General features: G+C 35.4%; 1 protein-coding gene across 2 annotated transcripts in view; it reads left to right on the top strand.

Annotated features, from left to right (window-relative positions):
• LOC149790465 (BDNF/NT-3 growth factors receptor-like) overlaps positions 1 to 19,719 on the top strand; it is a 135,945-nt gene that overhangs the window by 78,335 nt on the left and 37,891 nt on the right. The window contains exon 1 of one of the 2 annotated variants that reach the window (XM_089972523.1): positions 27 to 288. The exons of the other annotated variant lie outside the window; for it this stretch is intronic. Within the exon in view, the coding sequence (XP_089828649.1) occupies positions 270 to 288 (19 nt within the window). The 5' untranslated portion in view covers positions 27 to 269. Of the gene's footprint in view, positions 1 to 26; positions 289 to 19,719 lie in introns of those variants that run through there. 2 annotated transcript variants of the gene reach the window in all.

Raw genomic sequence — 19,719 nt, 5'->3', positions numbered from 1 at the left:
TATTCATCTATTCACAACGCTACTCTAAGCTCGTGTCATCGGAACACATTTTCTGCGTTATTTTTTAAACATAAAAATGTCTTACAATGTATCTGAGACCAGACCTGGATGTAAATACGGTGTCATAACTCATTTAGACCCTTTTATCCTATCGCATTATTTTGTCATTTCATATCGGAATTTCAAGGATAGGTTATTCGCCTTAAATGACACAGTACCTGATGTTTGAATAACTCTGTTATGAATGACAACAATGATATAAAATTATAATGGACTTTACAATTCAAGGTAGGGAATCTCTCTCTCTCTCTCTCTCTCTCTCTCTCTCTTGCTGTCTGGATATCATTTTGTTCCGAATCTGTCTTTTTTATTTTAATTTGTTTCTTATCGTATCACTGTTCTTAGTTTCTCGTTCTGTCTTGTCTTTCCAAAAGTGGTTTTTGGTCAATAACATTTTATTCATTGTAATACCTCTTTCCGCGTTTCCTTTGCTTCTTTATCTACCGTTATGTCTAGGTCGTTTATGTTTATTAATAACTATGCATTCTTCTTTCTCTTTCTTCATCTACAACTATCTATCCGCATTACTAATTATCATCCAGAATATTACAAATTTATCTGCCAGGCGATCTGTATAATTTCTGCCTCAATTTTGACAAAGAGTGTTTGCAAACAAACAAAAGGTAAACTATTCCTATAAAAGTCCATCTTTCACTAATATATGTTTATTTGTCTTTAAAATGATCACTTGAAATGTTAGGTACCTGATTATTTATAATCGAATTTGCATAATCTCTTATTTTTCCTTCTTTGCGCAAGAGCTTTCCAAAAAGGGGTAGGTGGGTCCTTAGGCAAGGTGCTGTACTCCAATTACCTAAGCCGTAGATAACTTACAGTGTTGCTGTGTCAGAAGACACCAAACTAGATAAATTTATTTGTGAAAAAATGAATTTGTGTCCTTGTTCAGATAAACGAGAAAATTAGGTTTTATACATTTCATATTAAGTGATATCTAGAAAAGAATAGACAGTGTAAAAGAAGAATAGTTATCATCACTTTTTCTTTCTTCCGAACGAATTTAAATGATTACTGAGAGAAACACAAGCTACAATACAATCTGATTTTTTCCGGTATTAAATGTCAATCATTTGTGCGTTAATGTCAATTGAGACTGAATTGTTTTTATTCCTTTCTTATCATAGAGCAGTGTGAGGATGTCAGTTATTTGATTATATTCTTGTTGAAGGACCACATGGATTGATGACGTGTCAATGCAACCGTCCTTTAGTGTTTCGTTCCCTGTTTAATGTTTTCCTGCTACGTGTGCCCTTAGTAAAACGTGTGATGTGATTATAAAAAGCGTGGAGTTATTATTACGTTTTCTTCAGATACGTGCCCTTGATAAACTGTGTGACAATTTTATAAAAAAGTACGAATCGTATTCTACATTTTGATAATCCCTAACAGAGATTAAAATGTGCTATTAAATCGAAGTGTCCACGGGGGTAAAAGGTACGTGTTTCATAACAAGGTGAGTGGATTATATTTGGTAGGCCATTCACGTTGTTTTGCTAGCTGAATGGACATCAGTGAATATGGACTGCAATAATGAGAGTTACTCAGTTTGCAGGGAATTGCACTAGGTTATGAAGGAAAAAAATGAAATTTACGTTCTGGCGCAAAGCATAACGTTTGTATTTTAAGAAGTTCTATATGAAGTAGGTAGAGACCGTTTATGAGAAACTTTCAAGTTCAGCTTTGGTCGAGGTAAAAATGATAAACATGTCTTCTGTGGTCTCCATCAAAACTGTCTGTTTCGAGCATTCGTGTATGTTTGCAGTTATAAAGACTATTATCATGCCGCTAAACAAATTTTCATATGTCCTCCGTTGAGATTCGAACCCAGGTCCGCGGGCTACCATCGTCTTTCCTGCACACACCATCTTTCCCAAAATTAAGTCTCCAAGAAATATTTTTACATATTTTGAAGGAAACAAAGATGTTGCACAAAGAAGGCAGCAAAAAGCATTTCCTTTCGGTATTTTTTCTGAAAGGGTAATTACTGATCATATTTGCACTGTTTGCAATTTGGAGTGAAGATGTTTGTATTTTTCCGTCATGTAAGATTGATATGGTTTCAATTGTCTGGCCATATTGTTGTTGAAAGAACCTCAGAAATAGATAACGTGTTAAAATTAAAAGTATATTTTCTTTTAGTGCTTCGTTTCCTAATTGACGTTTTCCTCATATCAGTGTCCATGGTAAAATATATGACAGACCATTAAAGAAAAAACAAACAACAGCTGACAATCCCTAAGATGGGATGGAAATATGTTATTGAATCGTATCTTTTTTAACCCAGGGCTACAAAGTACTTTTTATGGTTTTGATAATCAGTTATACATCAAAAGACATTCACGTTGTTTTTCTAGCTAAGAGCAGTTTTGATCAATGCTCTGTTTTCAGGGTGACTGCTTTAGATTCCGAAACACGAAAGAAAAATCAAAGTATACAAGTTGGATTTTAAGATCGCCCTATCGGGCATAGGTTGGCTTTAGACATCTTGTAAGATTAATGTTGGTCGAGGTAGACATCTCTGTTATAATTGTCGTTAGTGTGTGAATAATAATAATAATAATAATACTATATATATATATATATATATATATATATATATATATATATATATATATATATATATATATATATATATATATATATAAAACGTTCTAGCGGATGGGCAGGCTGTACTTTTTACAGTAACTTTAAGAGAGTAATTATTTTTGACAAGCAATGGATATAGGTAATCGATATGTGAATTCCAGCGGAGGTGCTGATAAATGAAGAAATAAGAAATCTTGTTTTAGTTTAATCCAAGAAATGTTTGAACCTAAATTGAAACTAAATCCAAGTGCACGAGGATAGGTGCTGTCTTGTTCCGATTTTTGTGCAAATTTTGTTTTATGTACATTGAAATACATTCTGTTTTGTTGACACTAAAGTGTTAAATTGTTGGGATCGATTTTAAGTTTCATTTTAGATATTTACCACAAGTATGCAGTGTATAGCTGTCAGAGAAGAGTTCAATGCGCTGGATACAACTCTGATCTTATCAATAAACAGCAGGAAAAAAAAGGATAGCTAATACAGCGTCTTGGCGAACACTACTCAGAAATAAAAGACTGAAAGCGGACGAATATTTGCTCGGACAAACAAAATGCAATCTGTTATATTTGATGCAAACCAAAGACCTGAATTCGAAAAAAAAAACTGTAGGTTAATGATATTTTCACTGAGCACTGTCTGGTCAATCAAACAGAAAGCTGACTAAAACTCAATGAAGGTTGCGCTACTGATTGTCAGATTAAATCGCAAGTAGACACTGGTATATACAATTTCTCAAGGGAGTTTGAAATCAAATGTTTTTTGTCGGAAACCTGAATGTGAATAATGGAGATGACGGTACTTGTCAAGATATGCAGAAATATGCATGACGACATTTGAAAGTAAAAAGAGGGCAGGTGTGTGTCGATGGTTGGCTGGGTCATATGCCTCTATGAACTGCGAATACATGGGCTACAATATAACTGATGCTTCAGTTAACTGCGTCTGTCCCTGAATCAGAGATGGACACAGCTGATATTTCAGACGTCTGGGATGAACTGCATCTTTTTATCTATATATCAATATAATATAATATAATATAATATAATATAATATAATATAATATAATATAATATAATATATCACACCATGTCATGTCGTCCTATCTCATATCATATCAATTCATATATCATATCATATCATATCATATCATATCATATCAAGTGACGGAATAAAGATGTTACTTTACATCAGAAGTGAAATATCAATGTTGACGAAAGCCCGAATTAGAGACTATAATTCTTATGGTACATTCTGCACGTTTTGTCGATGTCGTTATTAATCGAAGTTTCTGATATGCTTTGATTGTTTCAATGTTGGTACTACTTGATAACTCCTTCTGCCCTGCATAGTTTGTTTTTTCTTTGTAAATATGTTATCATCTTTCTCTTGGTAAACTGATATCACCTTTCTCTTGGTAAACTGCTCTAACTTTTCTCTTGGTAAACTGATATCAACTTTTCTCATGGTCAATCGGGTGTTAACTCTTGTCAAATCTAATGTTAGCTTTGTCTGGTAAGTCTGGTGATAACTCTTGCTAAATCTGATCCTAGCCCTTTTCTTGTTAGGTCTAGTATTAACTCTTGCCAAATCTGGTGTTAGCTTTTTTCTTGTTACATCTAATGTTAGCTTTCTCTTGTTACATCTGATGCTAGATTTGTCTTGTTAAGTCTGGTATTAACTCTTGCTAAATCTGATACTAGTCCTTTTCTTGTTAAGTCTTGTGTTAACTCTCGCTAAATCCGATGCTAGCGTACTCTTGTTACATATGACGTTAGCTTTCTCTTGTAAAATCTACGTTTAGTTTATATTGCTATATCTGATGTTAGCTTTCTATTGCTAAATCTGATGTTAGCCTTCTCTTGGTAAATCTGAAGTTAGCTTTCTTTGTTACATCTGCTTTCTGCTTTATCTTGCTAAATTTGGTGGTAGCTTTGCAGATAATCAGTGATATTTATCAGCGGAAGCCGTATTGACTTAGTGGTTAATGTGCCAAACTGGCAAGCCATTGGTCCCTGATTCGAATCTTATCCTTGTTCGGCTGCTGTGGTGTATCTCTAGGCAAAGCGCTACACTCCCATTAACTCAACGGTATGTGTCATTAATGGTTTTTTGTGCCATTAAAATACCAAACAAACAAACAAACATCAAAGCTGAGACTTTAGTAGCAGTACTTGGCTCGTGTATTTGATGTGTTTCAAAGTGTTTCGTTTATAAACCATCCGATAACTATTATTGCATTATGATATATGTCATCACCCCTATATAGTCTATTGGTTGACATATTCACCTTTATTCCGGTGTAGTACTTGGTTCTCCTTTTATAATAGGTATTTTATAGCCGTCGTTCGTCTCTAAAACAGTCCAACCGGACGTAATCGTTTACTACCGAACAAAGGTCAATCCGCACGAACAAATAAGGAGGAATGATCTCTTAAAGTTCAGTTTCAGTTTCTCTGTGGAACTTCTGTCTGTCTGTCTGTCTGTCTATCCCTCCGTCTGTCTGTCTCTGTATTATCTCTCTCTCTCTCTCTCTCTCTCTCTCTCTCTCTCTCTCTATATATATATATATATATATATATATATATATATATATATATATATATATATATATATATATATATATATATATAAAGAGTTCGAGTGAGAACAGTCCTTCCAAAATGTATTACTTTTAGGCTATTTAAGATGTTCATCAATTTTATTATGGGTCCCCATCTCCTTCCTGTTTTGTTGTTTCCTTTTCAGCAACATGCTAGAGTACATATCGTTTTTTTAGTGATTGTTCTGCAGCATTCGAGCCATGTGACTGCTCTAATGGATGATTTATGTAACGCTACTTATTAACGAGACAGATCCAAACAGTATCGTCTACGCTCGAATACAAGACAGACAAATCCGTCTGCATGCCAGTTTTGTACTTTCTGTTACATTTGAGAGCTAACCCGATTCTCAGTATATGTAGCCGGTGGCAGCTGTGGAGAATGATATTCTACCGTCATGAGAGATGCTGAAAATCACCAACGTTTAATACACTTTAAAGTTCCAATTACTGGCATTGATATGAACGCAGTATTGCGTCAGATACTACATGTTGACATAAGAAAGAAATACAAGAAAATACACAATGGTTTAGAGTAATTTGGTACAATCATTAGGCAAAGTCAGATTTGTCAAAAATCCTCCAGATATAAATTACGATTTATGTTCTCTTTGGGAAGTATATTTTTCATATAACTCAAAGGGAAGCCATTATGCTCTCTAAGTAAGGGGTACTGTTTGCTTGCAGTGGGTGTACTACTGATGGCAGGAAGTCAAATGTTACTATCTGATTGCAGATAGTACTTCAACTCCTACCAAATGATGAAAGTCTTTAGTATATATCATAGAGGATTTATTCGCCATCTTCCATCCAAAGAGGAAGATTAAGTATGCCTGTATGAAACTCATCTTAACCCACTCGAACCAAAGGTGTTTCATTCCCACTGTTGAAGTTGATTATTCGGCTCACCAATGCATTAGCCAGATGGAAAAACTATATTGTACAAGTTTGCTGATGATATGAGGTGATCTAAAGCAAACCGTATTCTTTCGCTGTTTATTCATGGTGGTTCTAACTTTTCCTTTCCAGTTACCTGTAATCTAATTAAACATGAGATCTCTGCAATAACGGAGATCTAATGGACATTGATACGAGGTCATGTTCTGTTGACATTTTGATTCACCAGTCAAATTACTGCCTCCAAACATTTTTAGATGGAGTAGGTTATTAGGACAGCTACGTTTCCTGACCGTAACCCTATCCAGCACGAACGGAAACGCTCGATATAATAAGTTACAATAGTTAGTTGACCAGGAAAGTCAAAGGTCACCGGAACATGGACCTTTATCGGAGCCTGATAGGACTACTTATCAGAAGAAGGCATTGATTTTACTGAGATTGCACTTGCTTAAATTATTTCCTTCATCACGTTTGTCGTTATCACACTATTTGTACCTCCCCTATTTTGTCGATACCCAGAGGGAACGTATTTATCGTATGAGTCATTCATATTGTGGTCAAGATTATTCAGCTCGATTGGACTGGGTTCTGAATATTAATTAAGACATTACAATGTGAATATCACACCGGAAGTAGGGGACACTACTCCTTTTGAATCTGATCAACAACGTATCATCTTACAGCTATAATCTGCGTTTGTGCCCAGATTTGATAAATCGTGTTATTCTATTCCTCCAAACGGCGGCGAATGTGTCAGATACATCTATCAAATATAATGTGATAAAATTGTACAAGTGCCATGGTTTATCATTCAGTCTATTTACTAGCGTATTTCTAACATGTTGACCGTTCGAAACATTCATTCAACAGAAGAGACGTATTCGGTTTCTCATTAAAACGACAATGATAAACGTACAATTAATGCAGTCCTTTGAAAATACTGAATGAAATTATTCCTTATCGTCGGCGTGAGACCCAGTTGTAAATATGTCGTTATCATGCGGCTCGCATTATGCGAGTGTCTTTACTTCATTTCACTCAGAACTGTGTATACTTTATTGCAATGAACGGCATGATATGTTTATTTTGCTTTATACGTTCATGAGAATGAATCTTATTACCCTATGTCATGGTCGGCTGTGGTAACATCCAAGGTGTTCCGTAGTATGCAGCCATTTCGTTTCGTTTTAGAATCAGGTCATCTCAGCATGTAGGAAGACACAAGAAAGACGGACAGAGGAAACTCGTGTTACTGATTCAGCATCTAGTACACATAAATATATTTTTTAGTGAAACTTTTGCTGGATCATATTATCGAATGAAGTTGAAGTAAACTCGATTATATAATTGTGTGCATAAAATAAAATCGTGTGCATTACAAAAAACTCTAGCTATCAAAGATGTAATATTATCCTCAGATTTTACCTTTCGATGGACGGAAAAACGTCCGTTAACACCAACATCAATCGCTCCAATACCCGACAGTCATCAGATGGCTCGATAAGTTCTTTGTACAGCAGTCAGTTGCGTGTCACCGCGGAAATCCAAAAACTACAGATAAACTCAAAATAAATGGACAAAGCCGCATTCCTCGTAGGTCCTAGGGTATCTTAGACCGGGTGAAAGGTCAGAGGTACAGAATAATAAATTATAAAGACTTTTAAGTTATTTTCTAAACAAACTTTAAAAAAGCTTTTACATCTGGAAGAATCTTCCTGTATTTGACGGATTTGTCAATGTGACGCAGTGTCACTAATTGGGGTTGGGGTACCGGGGGATGTACGTGGATACGGAGGCAGTTGTATAATTTGATAGCTTTAATTGTCTCACCCCTCCTTGGACCCCAACACACACACACACACACACGCACACGCACGGACGATTTCTCCTTTCTTATAGTCATGCTGTGTTGTGAAGTTGAGATTTTTAACATCTCCTGTTTCTGCAAACACATTCGTATTGTTAGAAATCACTATCAAAGTCTCCTAAATGCCAGTATTACTGAAGTATTTCAATATAGCTGACAAATTTTACAGCTTTAAATTTAAACATTGTTGTTTCTGAAGAAAACTGTCGTTTAATATTTGCAATTTGGCTGTGGAAGTAGTCATAGCTTCTAAAGGAAAGAATATTTAGCGATTTAAATTTTTCCCGTATAAGTCTGACCGCAAAATAAACAAAAATTAGACTGCTACAAAATTTCTAGCGGTAAGGTATTTAATGTCGTCTTGCATCTTGAGGTTTAAAACTATGTACATTCCCTTGGATAACATCGCATTAATTCTATTTGAAATGTGTTGTTACTTTAAAACTAATAAAATAATTGCGTATTCATTGTGGCTCGATTCTACAAAACAGATTTGCCTTAGAAAATTTAGGCTAAAATGGTTATGTTAATTTGATTACTTTGGTGTCCTTAAAAAGCAAAGATAATTGAATTATTTTACATTCTTTTGACTTCATATAAATTTTTCAATTTTGTTGAAAATGGGCGTCCTCGGCGTATACACATGCACTCTATTTTCTTTCAGTGCTGTGTTAATGAGGAAATTATATTATAATTTGTCTTTGTCAGGACTCAATCATTAGGGAAGATACCGTTGACCCTGGTGACAATGTTTCCCATGAGTAGTAGCCAATCAATCGCTCATTGCCACAAACAAATACGGCCTTGAAGTCAGCGATAAACACTGAGTCATATAATGTTATTTAACTCAGCAACGACAGTTTTATTTCGCACTTTTGACCATTCCAAGGCTGTCTGTATCTATCATAAAAGTACATAACACACACACACACACACACACACACACACTGCTTGTGAAAATTGTTCTTTGTACTTAAAATTATATTTTTCTGTAAATTACCACGGGAATTTTTTTTTCGAGGAATATGAGTTATGTGTGATTAAGGTTTATAATTGTCTATCAATATTAATATGCTTTTTCTATGGACAAATTTATTATTGGCAATAAATTGGATTTTTGTTAATATTGACATTATGTGCAAGCTTTTTAAACCTTTGTTGCACTGTGATACAAAATAATACAAAATGAGCAATCTCCCCTAGCGAACTACCTACTAGCGCCCTTGAAGGAATTATGAGAATTAATGAAGTAGTTCAAAAGTTTATTTGGAAGTCAGATAATAGATTACACAAAAATAATATAGTTCAAAAGGTTATAGACTTATAAAATATGTCATATTTAGTTTTGATTAGGAATAGTGTCTGAGTTGCTTATGCACGTGCTTTAGAAAGAAAATTAATAAATATAGAATTAAACATTGTCTAAACATCTGACCACAAAGCAAATCAAATTATTGGTTTTCTTAATTTAAGTTTTCTTAATTTAAATAATAAATCCGTAATACTTTTGTTTTTGTCGTTTCTAAGTTATTGTTTGCAACGTAATTCCTGTTAAAAAGGAATTTTGAAGAAACTTATTGACTTGAATTGGCGTGTAAAAGCCGTATCTCATGATGACTTTTAAAACTCTCATGAATCAATAGACGGAAGTATCTTCAACAATATGTGCTCTCAATGGGCTTTGTATATGGTAATCCGTGCTGGGTCTAAAAAATGCAAACGTCTTAATATACCTGATAAAAACAGCTCCTCTTCACACCAGTTTCAATGATTTGTACCGTATTTTCTCCTGTTAATCCGTAACCTATGCCTTAAATTAACCTCGAAAGTGCAAGGGTTTCGTACTATAAATTTTCGGCACTTGAGAAGAGTAGCCAGAAATTGATAAAATCCCGGCATGGGTGATCTCCAATCATGTGCTCATGTTTTCTTTGCCGAAGTTTGAAATTATTAATTTTCTCAGGGGCAATAAGTAAGAGGTAATTCATGAGTAAATATTTATTAATAATCCAGGTTTGTTAAGTTTATAAAAAATAAAAACATAAAAATGTTCAAGACATATTACTGAAACAGTTATTGAGTAGAACTCTGCAGTGTGGACAGGAACGGCCTTAGCAAAATCGGGGCCCGATTTGGATTTATCAGCAGGGCCTCCTGTGATCACGGCCTTTGGAGGAAAAAAAATTAAAAAAGTTTTTATGATATTGAACTTAAAATTTTCTTCCATCGCCTTAAAATTACTTTCTTTCTAGATATATTTTTAAAAATTACTAACACGAGGGGACCATGTGAGCGCGGGGCCCGATTGGGCCAAAGCGGTTCAGTCGGCCTAAGGCCGGCCCTATCTGTGGAAAGATAACACATGCAAGTGTAAGAAGCATTTGAAAGTATGGCATCAATTTAATACTACAAGACTTTTGATCCTCTGACTGTAAGCTGAACGCACACCGTCCACGTTAATGTGAAAATGAAAAGCTTGAGTAAAACAAAGTCTTCTTGTCCATTATTGAAGCCATTTATATTAAGACATTTTGTTATGCAGCGTCAGGTACCATTCGTGATTCGAACTTGGTGCTTTTAGAACCCATACTCTGAAGAATAAATCAATTCTCTGGACTTCCATTTACATATAATTTACGAAATGGAAATAATCAAAGGGAAGCACCATCGTATTTGGATAAATAAGATGTAATGTTATTTGCTGTGCAAGGAAATTGGACTAGACATATAAAACACCGTTATGTAATACATTACCTTTTAGACGGATTAGAACAAAGTTCGTTTTAGTTTAGACTGGAACTGTGCTGAAGCACTTGGCTATTAGTATATATTAGTTATGTTAGTCATTACACTTTCAATAACCATATTTTCAAGTGATAATTTCCTTGAGGGACTAGTGCTTATCGTATAAACCTTCGACGTAATATAATCGTACTGAATAGCTTTACTTTGGCATTAAAATCGAAATAAAAGTTAGCTTAATAAATATTTCAGCCGTTTCAAAATACAAGTCATCTGAATATTGTTCTCTTTGTGTCTGAAAGACATTGAGGCGAGCGTAGTTCAGGTGATCTCCATCAAATTAATTGGCCTTTTCGTTCCAATTGAAAATTCCGGATGCTTTAAATTTGATCATCAATTTTCAAACATTAAGTTTCCACGAAAGTAACATCTGATATTAAACTTAAGACCCCAAATTTGCATTTGGGATGACTTCTCTGATTGCTTAAGAGCAAATTGATGAAAAGGTATTCCCAAATTCATTAATGAGGAAGCCAAATATACACAAAATAGAAATCACGCAATAGTTCATACCATCTAATAGATTTCAGCCAATAAGCAGAAGATGCCGTTTACGTATTTAATTTATGTGCCCATATTATTTAGCACAACGGACATATTTCTATTTCAGTTAGGGGCAAAAAGTCTGATCACTCAGATTTTTCTTGACCTCATTATCATGGTTACCTTTAACTCCATTAAAGAAATAATTTTGAAAGGAGCTTAGAAATTGTACTACAGCTGCCTGGCCTGGAACTCAGTATTAATAGATTAGCGTTAGACCCGGTCGGCTTGGTGGCAGGATAATGTGACTGGGTAGGATATGACGCTACATGTCTGCGTCATGATGTCCCAGTGCTAAACATCATTATAAACTGTCACACTGGAGAATCATAGCGATAGGACTCCAATTGTCAAAGTTACGTTAAAAATCTAAATCATACACACACACACACACACACACACACACACACACACACACACATGCACGCACACACAAACACACGCAACTTATATGATTTTGCGTGACAACTTAGAATGGTATTAATGTCATTCTGTACGTAATAAAATATTCTGAAGAAAACGCAATGAGGAAGAAAAGAGGAAAGCAAACGAGTCATATATCCAAGAATAAAAAAGAACAAAAAGAAATAGTTATAACACAAACCATAGACACAAAATCAGTCAGAAAATTGAAAAATATTACAGGGTCGAAAACACTAGCTGAAACAATTTTTTTCACTGAATAGATATCCGGACCTCCGTTTTAGTTAGCGCATAACGAATAATAATTGGACGTTATTTTACGACAGAGTATTATATATCCAGATGTATTTGTATATTTCCGCTGAGGGAGACAACTCATGCCTGTTAGACGATTTATTTTCAGACATTGATTTAGCAGCTGTAATAATGGCAAAATTGCAACCTGGACAGGCAATTATATGGATTTATTTATACTGCATATTCGTCTATGTTCTGGTGATCACTCTCTGGTTAGCTTGCCGGACCGACAATCAGTGAGTTGCGGGTTGGAAATCAACCCAAAGCAACCCATGTAGGCTGCCATGGTTTGTCTCTAGGAATGATACTTTACTACTTGGCACTGTGAATTCTTTCATGTGCTGACATGCCGTCAAACACAGTCCAGTCTTATTATGCTTACCAACAAATCGATGGAGATTATACATTTACCACCCATATTTATTGGTTCCGTACAAAATATTTCGTTCGTTACGAATCCCTTTCTACTCAATAACTTTTAAAGGATGTTAAAGTTGGAAACAAATTATGCAGGGATCTTTAATTTAAGAAAACGTATGTCATCGTCGATGTTCAAATATTCCGCGAAACTCTTGCGTATTTATGCCCTTGATTTGACATAACTTGACCCTTGCTGAATATAGAATCTGTCTGAAAATGAACGATATTGCTGGGGCATTTGTGTCTTAAGGACACATTTCTAGCATTCCTGCGTAATATAATTTTGACTGTTAATGCATGTCATATGTTTTTTTTTTTTCTTCTATTTATGCTTTTCTTTCGATGATAATAAGAAATGTTTAGACATTTTTGTATAAATAATATATCTTTCAGAAAACTAGTTTAGATTGTTTCATGACAAGATTTGAAATTAATTCATTATTGTCATATCATAATAAGCTTTCCGTCATCCTTCAGACCAAACGAATGATCTTTGCAGACAAGAAGCTATATATAGATCATGGTGGAACCAGATGTCATTATACTGTGACTGAGTCTGAGATAAATAACCAATAGAAGAATTGTTACTTCATCCGCCATTACAAATATTGTTGCTTTTTACGCACTGAAGAGCTCTTATGTTAAGAGGCCATTCTTAATAAATGAGTTCTCTATTTAGAAGAAATTTAGAAATGTGCACTCAGATCTTAGGATTGTTATATAAACCTGTATGTCCACCGTAAATTGAGACCGAGTTCTTCCATTTGTTTTCTTAAAAATGTTCAGGGACGAATCTGAAAAAGAAACAAAAAATTGTTGAGGGAAATGTATTTTACCCCGACTGACATCATTTTGCCCTGTGCAAAGGAACGTCACTAAGATTTACCTTCAGAGAAATAGTGATAGGTCCATTACGAATGACACACATCATTGCCGTGGAAAATACACAGCAAAGCAACGCTCAAATAATCATCGTTAAACTGATATATCACTCAGTCCATAATTGCAATCAATTAGACAATCAATTATTTAGTTATTCATCAGAAAATGGTATATCCTTTGCAGTGTATATGTAGTTATCTGCCCATACTTGGCCAATGACATGATCCAGTTTATTGGAGGAACGGCTAAGGTGTCTGAGGAATAGATCATGCTATATTTTAATAAGTCACGACTCGAGGTCTTACACCATATAATATAAACAAAGCGAAACCAGCAATATAAGGAGAGTTATTACAGAATTTATTTCCCCAGAACTGAAAGTGAAATTCATTATACACTTACAGTATTGTGAATTAGATCCCAATAACCATAACTGTCCTAACACAAGTAAAAAATTATAGAATGTTCCGAATGAATTCAAATAGTCTTGAATGTCCTGTTGCACCATAATGTTGTAATCCAGACTATCTTTAAATGAGTTCTCAATAATCCCAAAGTAGCATTTTAGTCCATTATGTCAATGAGCAATTTGTAATTCCAATGAATATTTTAAATAAATAATTCATATCAAATATATCTGAACATAATTATGCTAGAAGACAACAAATGGAAGGACGATGAATAAAGTAAAGAAGAAAAACACAACGAAGAAAGAAAAGACAGGCTAAGGGCAATATAACAGAAAATATAAAAGAACAGACATAAAAATCGAGTCAGACAGGTGAAAACACGTTCTAAATGAAACTGTATAACATGTGTACTGTATTAAAGTCGGTGATATTAGCAACCGTTTTAACATGATTTGATAATCTTCTCTTACGTCCGTTCCATAACTTCCTCAGTTTTCCTCCTAGAAGACAAATACTATGCATATTAACAAAATTAGCCCAATTTTGCAGAGCCAAGGTGTTGATTTCTCTCAGCTCAACCGATACAATTGCTGCCTGGGAAATCAATTCCGTTGTCCTTATTAGGAATTGAGATGCTTGAGATGTTGATCACGTTAACTTCTCTTTGCAGCAGCTTTGGTTGGATTTCTACTCTAATTGCCACTGCTCAAGGCAGTTATGGCGACCAGATTTCACGTTACTGCAGAGTGGTTTGTTTTACCTCGTTTTTGTTCCGGTCGCAAAAGGAACAAGTGTTATCTTCCAGTACCCATTATTTGTTCCAACGAGATTATTGTTTAACTGGTTCATTTCATTGCATGGCATTTAATCAGGCAGTCATCATTTCCGTGCCGCTTCATTTTATGTAGAAAATGGTCATTTTGAATGCAGTTCTTGGCGTATCTCCTCCTTCCAGTGTGTCTTTGTTTGATAATTCTTTTGAAGCCACTATGAAGATAAAGGAAGAATGTCAGGAAAATGTGAAGGACTTGTTTTAATGACAAATTCTGTACTAGTAGTGTGAATGAAAATGGCCAAACGGAAGACTGTGGGGACCACACATTTTGAACGTTGGGTACATGTCGTCATTAGAGGGTCGGTTGATCATTGCAAGAGCTATAACGTGGAGACCTAACTGTTTAGCTTGTATGCAGATAAGTCTAATGAACGAATTTATTCTAGTCAATGCAATTTTACCAATCCAATTAACTCCACCAATTTTATTCTTGAGTAATTTTTCACACTCCTTGACCTTTCAAAAAAGTTCTTAATCTAGGTGGACGGTTGTGAAAAGTGACTTTTTCCTTATATATATATATATATATATATATATATATATATATATATATATATATATATATAGAGAGAGAGAGAGAGAGAGAGAGAGAGAGAGAGAGAGAGAGGGAGGTAATTGTGTCTATAATAGTCGATTGATGCTACTGAAACAGGACAATCAAAATACGAATAGTTTATCACTTTGGCTTGAATTAGTCTTTTAGAGACGCTTTTTAAAATCAATTTACAACCACACAACATTTTCGTTCCACCATTATAGTTGAACGGAGGAGATATATCTTAATAACACTGTGGAGAAATCAAGAAGCATACTGACCACCGTTTGTACAAAATGTATGAAGGGCTGTCTGCACGCTCTATCTGTACACGTCACGCGAAAACTATACCACACATTGACAGAAGTATGATCCTACGGCATCGGTGAAACATCAAACGAGGTATAGATTCCCCAGTCAATACCGTAGTTTGTTAAAGAAACTGTTCATCAGTAATTGTGAGACGTAAAAATGACTGCAGTGATCGCGGCATATACCGTAAATTTCAAAAGGAAAGCACCAATGGTATATGTGAGACATCCAGTGAAACAGAGTAATCACGGTCTATATTGTATTTTTTTAAAAGAAGTATGAACCAAATGTTTACCTGAAACATTAAGCCAAGTACAGTGACTACAGTCTTTACCATACGTTTTAAAAGGTATGGACTTACTGTCTGTGTGAGACATTAATCGAAGTAGAGTCTATATCATACATTTCAAGACGTGTGGTCGAATGGTATCAGTGAGACATCAAGCGAAGTAGAGTGATCGTGGTCTATATCATACGTTTCAAGAAGTGTGATTAAATTGTATCGGTGAAACATTATGCGACGAATATAATAATAGCGATTGTAGTTAATATCATATATTTCAGAGGATATAGACCGACTGTGTCTGTGAGACATCAAGTGAAGTATATTGATTGCAGTATCTAAGAGGCATGGACCGACTGTATATGTGAGACATTAGGGGGCGCTCACCAGTTAATATGTACTTTTGAGAGAGTGACGCATGTAAGGTGAAGTAGTTCGCATTTAAAACATGCACAATGGAGAGAATGTTGGCATACCTCTATGCTACATTAATGTAATGTGGATGATATTTCTTTGGATATTGTACTTTTGGAAATATTACATGATTTAAGCACACTGCTAACTAAAATGACTGCTCCCTTGTGTTAAAAAATCAGCCTGAATTAGCCTAAAGTACACTATACATATCAGCTTTTAAAGGGAATTAAAGGTTCTTTGAATTATACCTAAGATATACAAGGTCTTTTTTAAATAGCCAGTATAACCAGCGAGGAAAGCAGGGGAAATTCTTTTTCTTTAAAATCCTAACCCTATGCAAAATACGAAACTGTAGAGCGCCACCTTAAGTAAAGTATAGTGATCACAGTCTCTAAGAGGCATGGACCGACTGTATCTGTAAGACATCAAGTGAAGTTTAGTGATCACAGTCCATAAGAGGCGTGGATCTACTTTAAATGTGAGACATCAAGCTATAAGAGCAAGAGGAGACGAAAAGTTTGGAAACTATGACTATCTGATTACAGTTCCATGACAACAAACCTGCTTACCAATAGTTTCCGAAAAACTAATATGGTCATAGAAAGTTAAATATCTTATTTCAAGGCAATGAGACAATACAATTTTAATTCATTGTTCTTGATTCCATTTTATTGTGCTGAAATACTGCGACTCAAGAATGTTTATCACTTCGATTCCTTTGTTTGATATCAAAGCACGAAACAATAGATTTCATAGAGCAGTCTTCACCTACATCTAAACGATGGTTAATACCCACTGTTAGATAGACGCAGGCTAGTTGAAGCAGACAAACGATAAGTTCAATGTGTTGAATGGAATGCAACCGCATTCTAAATGTCATGTACAGATTAATGCATTTGTTACTGAGAGAGAGAGAGAGAGAGAGAGAGAGAGAGAGAGAGAGAGAGAGAGAAATGTGAGTATTTGGTTGCTTAGTGTTTTATTGATGGGATAATCTCGTAAAATTTTAGTGGCGAATAAGACGGATATATATATATATATATACAAACACACACACACACACACAAACACACACACACACACACACACACACACACACACACACACACACACACACACACACACACACACACACACATTGCAGTAGATATTGGCAGACTAGTGCATAATTGCTTAACAACTGTCGTGGAATCAAATTCTACAAAATTCAGGTCCAGTCCGTAGTGGATTACCACAGCTACTTATTTTTCAGAAACATTATGTATTACGCATGCTTGTACGTAATTTCATCTTGCAGTAATCAAAGCGACGAGGAAATAAGGTTAAAGTAGGTCCGTTTTCATAACTGAAGCTTTATCCAGACTTGTATTGCATGGAGACAACGGTTTCATAATTGAAGCTTTATCCATACTTTTATTGTATGGATACAACGTTTTCATACTTGAAGCTTCATCCAGACTTTTATTGCATGGAGACAACGTTTTCATAATTGAAGCTTTATCCAGACTTTTATTACATGGAGACAACGTTTTCTGACGAATTAACATTTCGTTTGTGAAAAATAAAACAATGATGGTCTCTCTAAACAACAAAAGTTAAAGAACTTTAAGTAAATGAATAAGAAGTATTAAAACCCCAACTAACATTAAAATGCAAAATTGAGACTTATGAGACCAATACTGAAAAAAGATTTTCATTACGGAGCTATTATTCCCTTTATGTAATTTGTTCTGTTCTGGCCTTTCACACGCTTTTGAGATCACATTCAATGATCATGTTAGGAGGTACTCCACTATACTATTTCGGCTGTCATTTTCTTGCTGTTTGTGATTATCAATCACAACCATAGCATTAAGAAAGTCATTTTTATTTGGAGTGGGTGGGAGTGGGGATAAAACTAAAGATATACGAATAGCATATGATTTAAAATATGCCTCGAGAAATGCAGGGCAAAAAAGCTGTAAGGCACTATAAGGAATTAAAACGCAGTCGTCTGAATTAATGGAACCTGCAAATTGACAGCTGAGCAAATCCAATGAAAAAAAAAAGTAAATAACGTTATAGAATACGCCCCAGATCCATGATCTGATTTTGGTATTAATCTCACAGATGATGACATTGGTTACATTCCGTGTGTATGTGTGATTTGGATTTTTAAAGTAGCTTTAACAAGTTTTTGTCATATCGCTATGATGTCTGCAGTGTGGCAGTTTATAGTGATGTCTAGCACTTGGGCATCATGCCGCAAACATGTAAATTGATATTCCACCCAGTCACATTATCCTGAGGCCTGGCCAACCAGTCCTAACACTAACCTCATAATGCTGAGCGCCTTGCGAGGTAGGTGCTAGTACCATTTTTGTAAGTCTTTGGTATGACTAGGCCAGGGTTCGAACCCACGACCTCCCGCTTCCGGGGTGGACGCTCTAACTACTAGGCTACTGGAGCTGTGGTTACCTTCCGTGAGTAACGCTGAGTCCGAAAGCAAACTGTTCACATCCAGATCTGCTGTCACATAATGGGCTTGCAGATCTGGGCCTATACAATTTGTTAAGAGCAATACATGGAGCAACATAAACCATGTTCTGCCTGTGTATTATGCGATGGACGATCGGGGTTTATGCTGCTTGTAGTTAGACTCACTTAAATCTAGTGTCCTGACAGTCTTTTCACTGTCATCAATGACAATTTGTTTTCCTCGTCGGCAAAATATTGAGAATGATGAAAATAAATTGTCATGATTGACCCTATGAATATGTCAAATAATAAGGAGACGAAAAACCGGACGCGCATGTGTGTGTGTGTGTGCGTGTGTGTGTGCGTGTGTGTGTGTGATGTCTACAGTGTGGCAGTTTAGAGTGAAGTCAGAACTTGCGCAGATATGTAGCATGATGGCCCACCCAGTCACGTTTTCCGGACACCAGGCCGACGAGCTCTAACGCTAACCTCCTAATTCTGAGAGCCAAGCAAGGCAGCTGCTAGTATGATTTGTATCTGTCTTCGGTATGATTATTCCGGGGTTCGAACCCGCGACTTCCCGCATCCGAAAAGGACGCTTTAGCCACTTAGCTCACCGGAGTGGTGGAGACGAAATAAGAGCAACGGTTATTTACGTAGATCAAATTTTAAGAAACTGTTTAGATATTTTAAAGTTTGTCGATTGCTAATGAAAAGGAAACATTCGTAGCAATGTATTAAATAGTTCTAACATTTCCTTTTGTATTATTTTATTTAAAACAGTGACTTTCAAACAGATCCTGTTTAGTGGGAAAACCCCCAGATATATTTCAAACAGTCAATTTGTTTAAAGAAAAAATACAGAATTATTAGTATAAAGTAATATTATGACGTACACGTCTAAATATTTCCACGTTTACGTTGGTGGAGGATTACAGGCGTACATAAAAATAAGCACTCAGTCTTACATACCGAGAGTAAGTCTGATATTATACGTAATAAATATAGCACAAACAGGAGAAAACCTATTACAGAGTGTGATTAAATCATCACATGCATCGTTTCGAGTT

The sequence above is a fragment of the Sinohyriopsis cumingii genome, chromosome 10, assembly GCF_028554795.1.
Source record: "Sinohyriopsis cumingii isolate HCF-2022 chromosome 10, ASM2855479v2, whole genome shotgun sequence".
In the NCBI taxonomy this organism is placed as follows: Eukaryota; Metazoa; Mollusca; class Bivalvia; order Unionida; family Unionidae; genus Sinohyriopsis; species Sinohyriopsis cumingii.
Note: the sequence above shows the minus strand (reverse complement) of the source record. Positions and strands in the feature narration are given on the sequence as shown.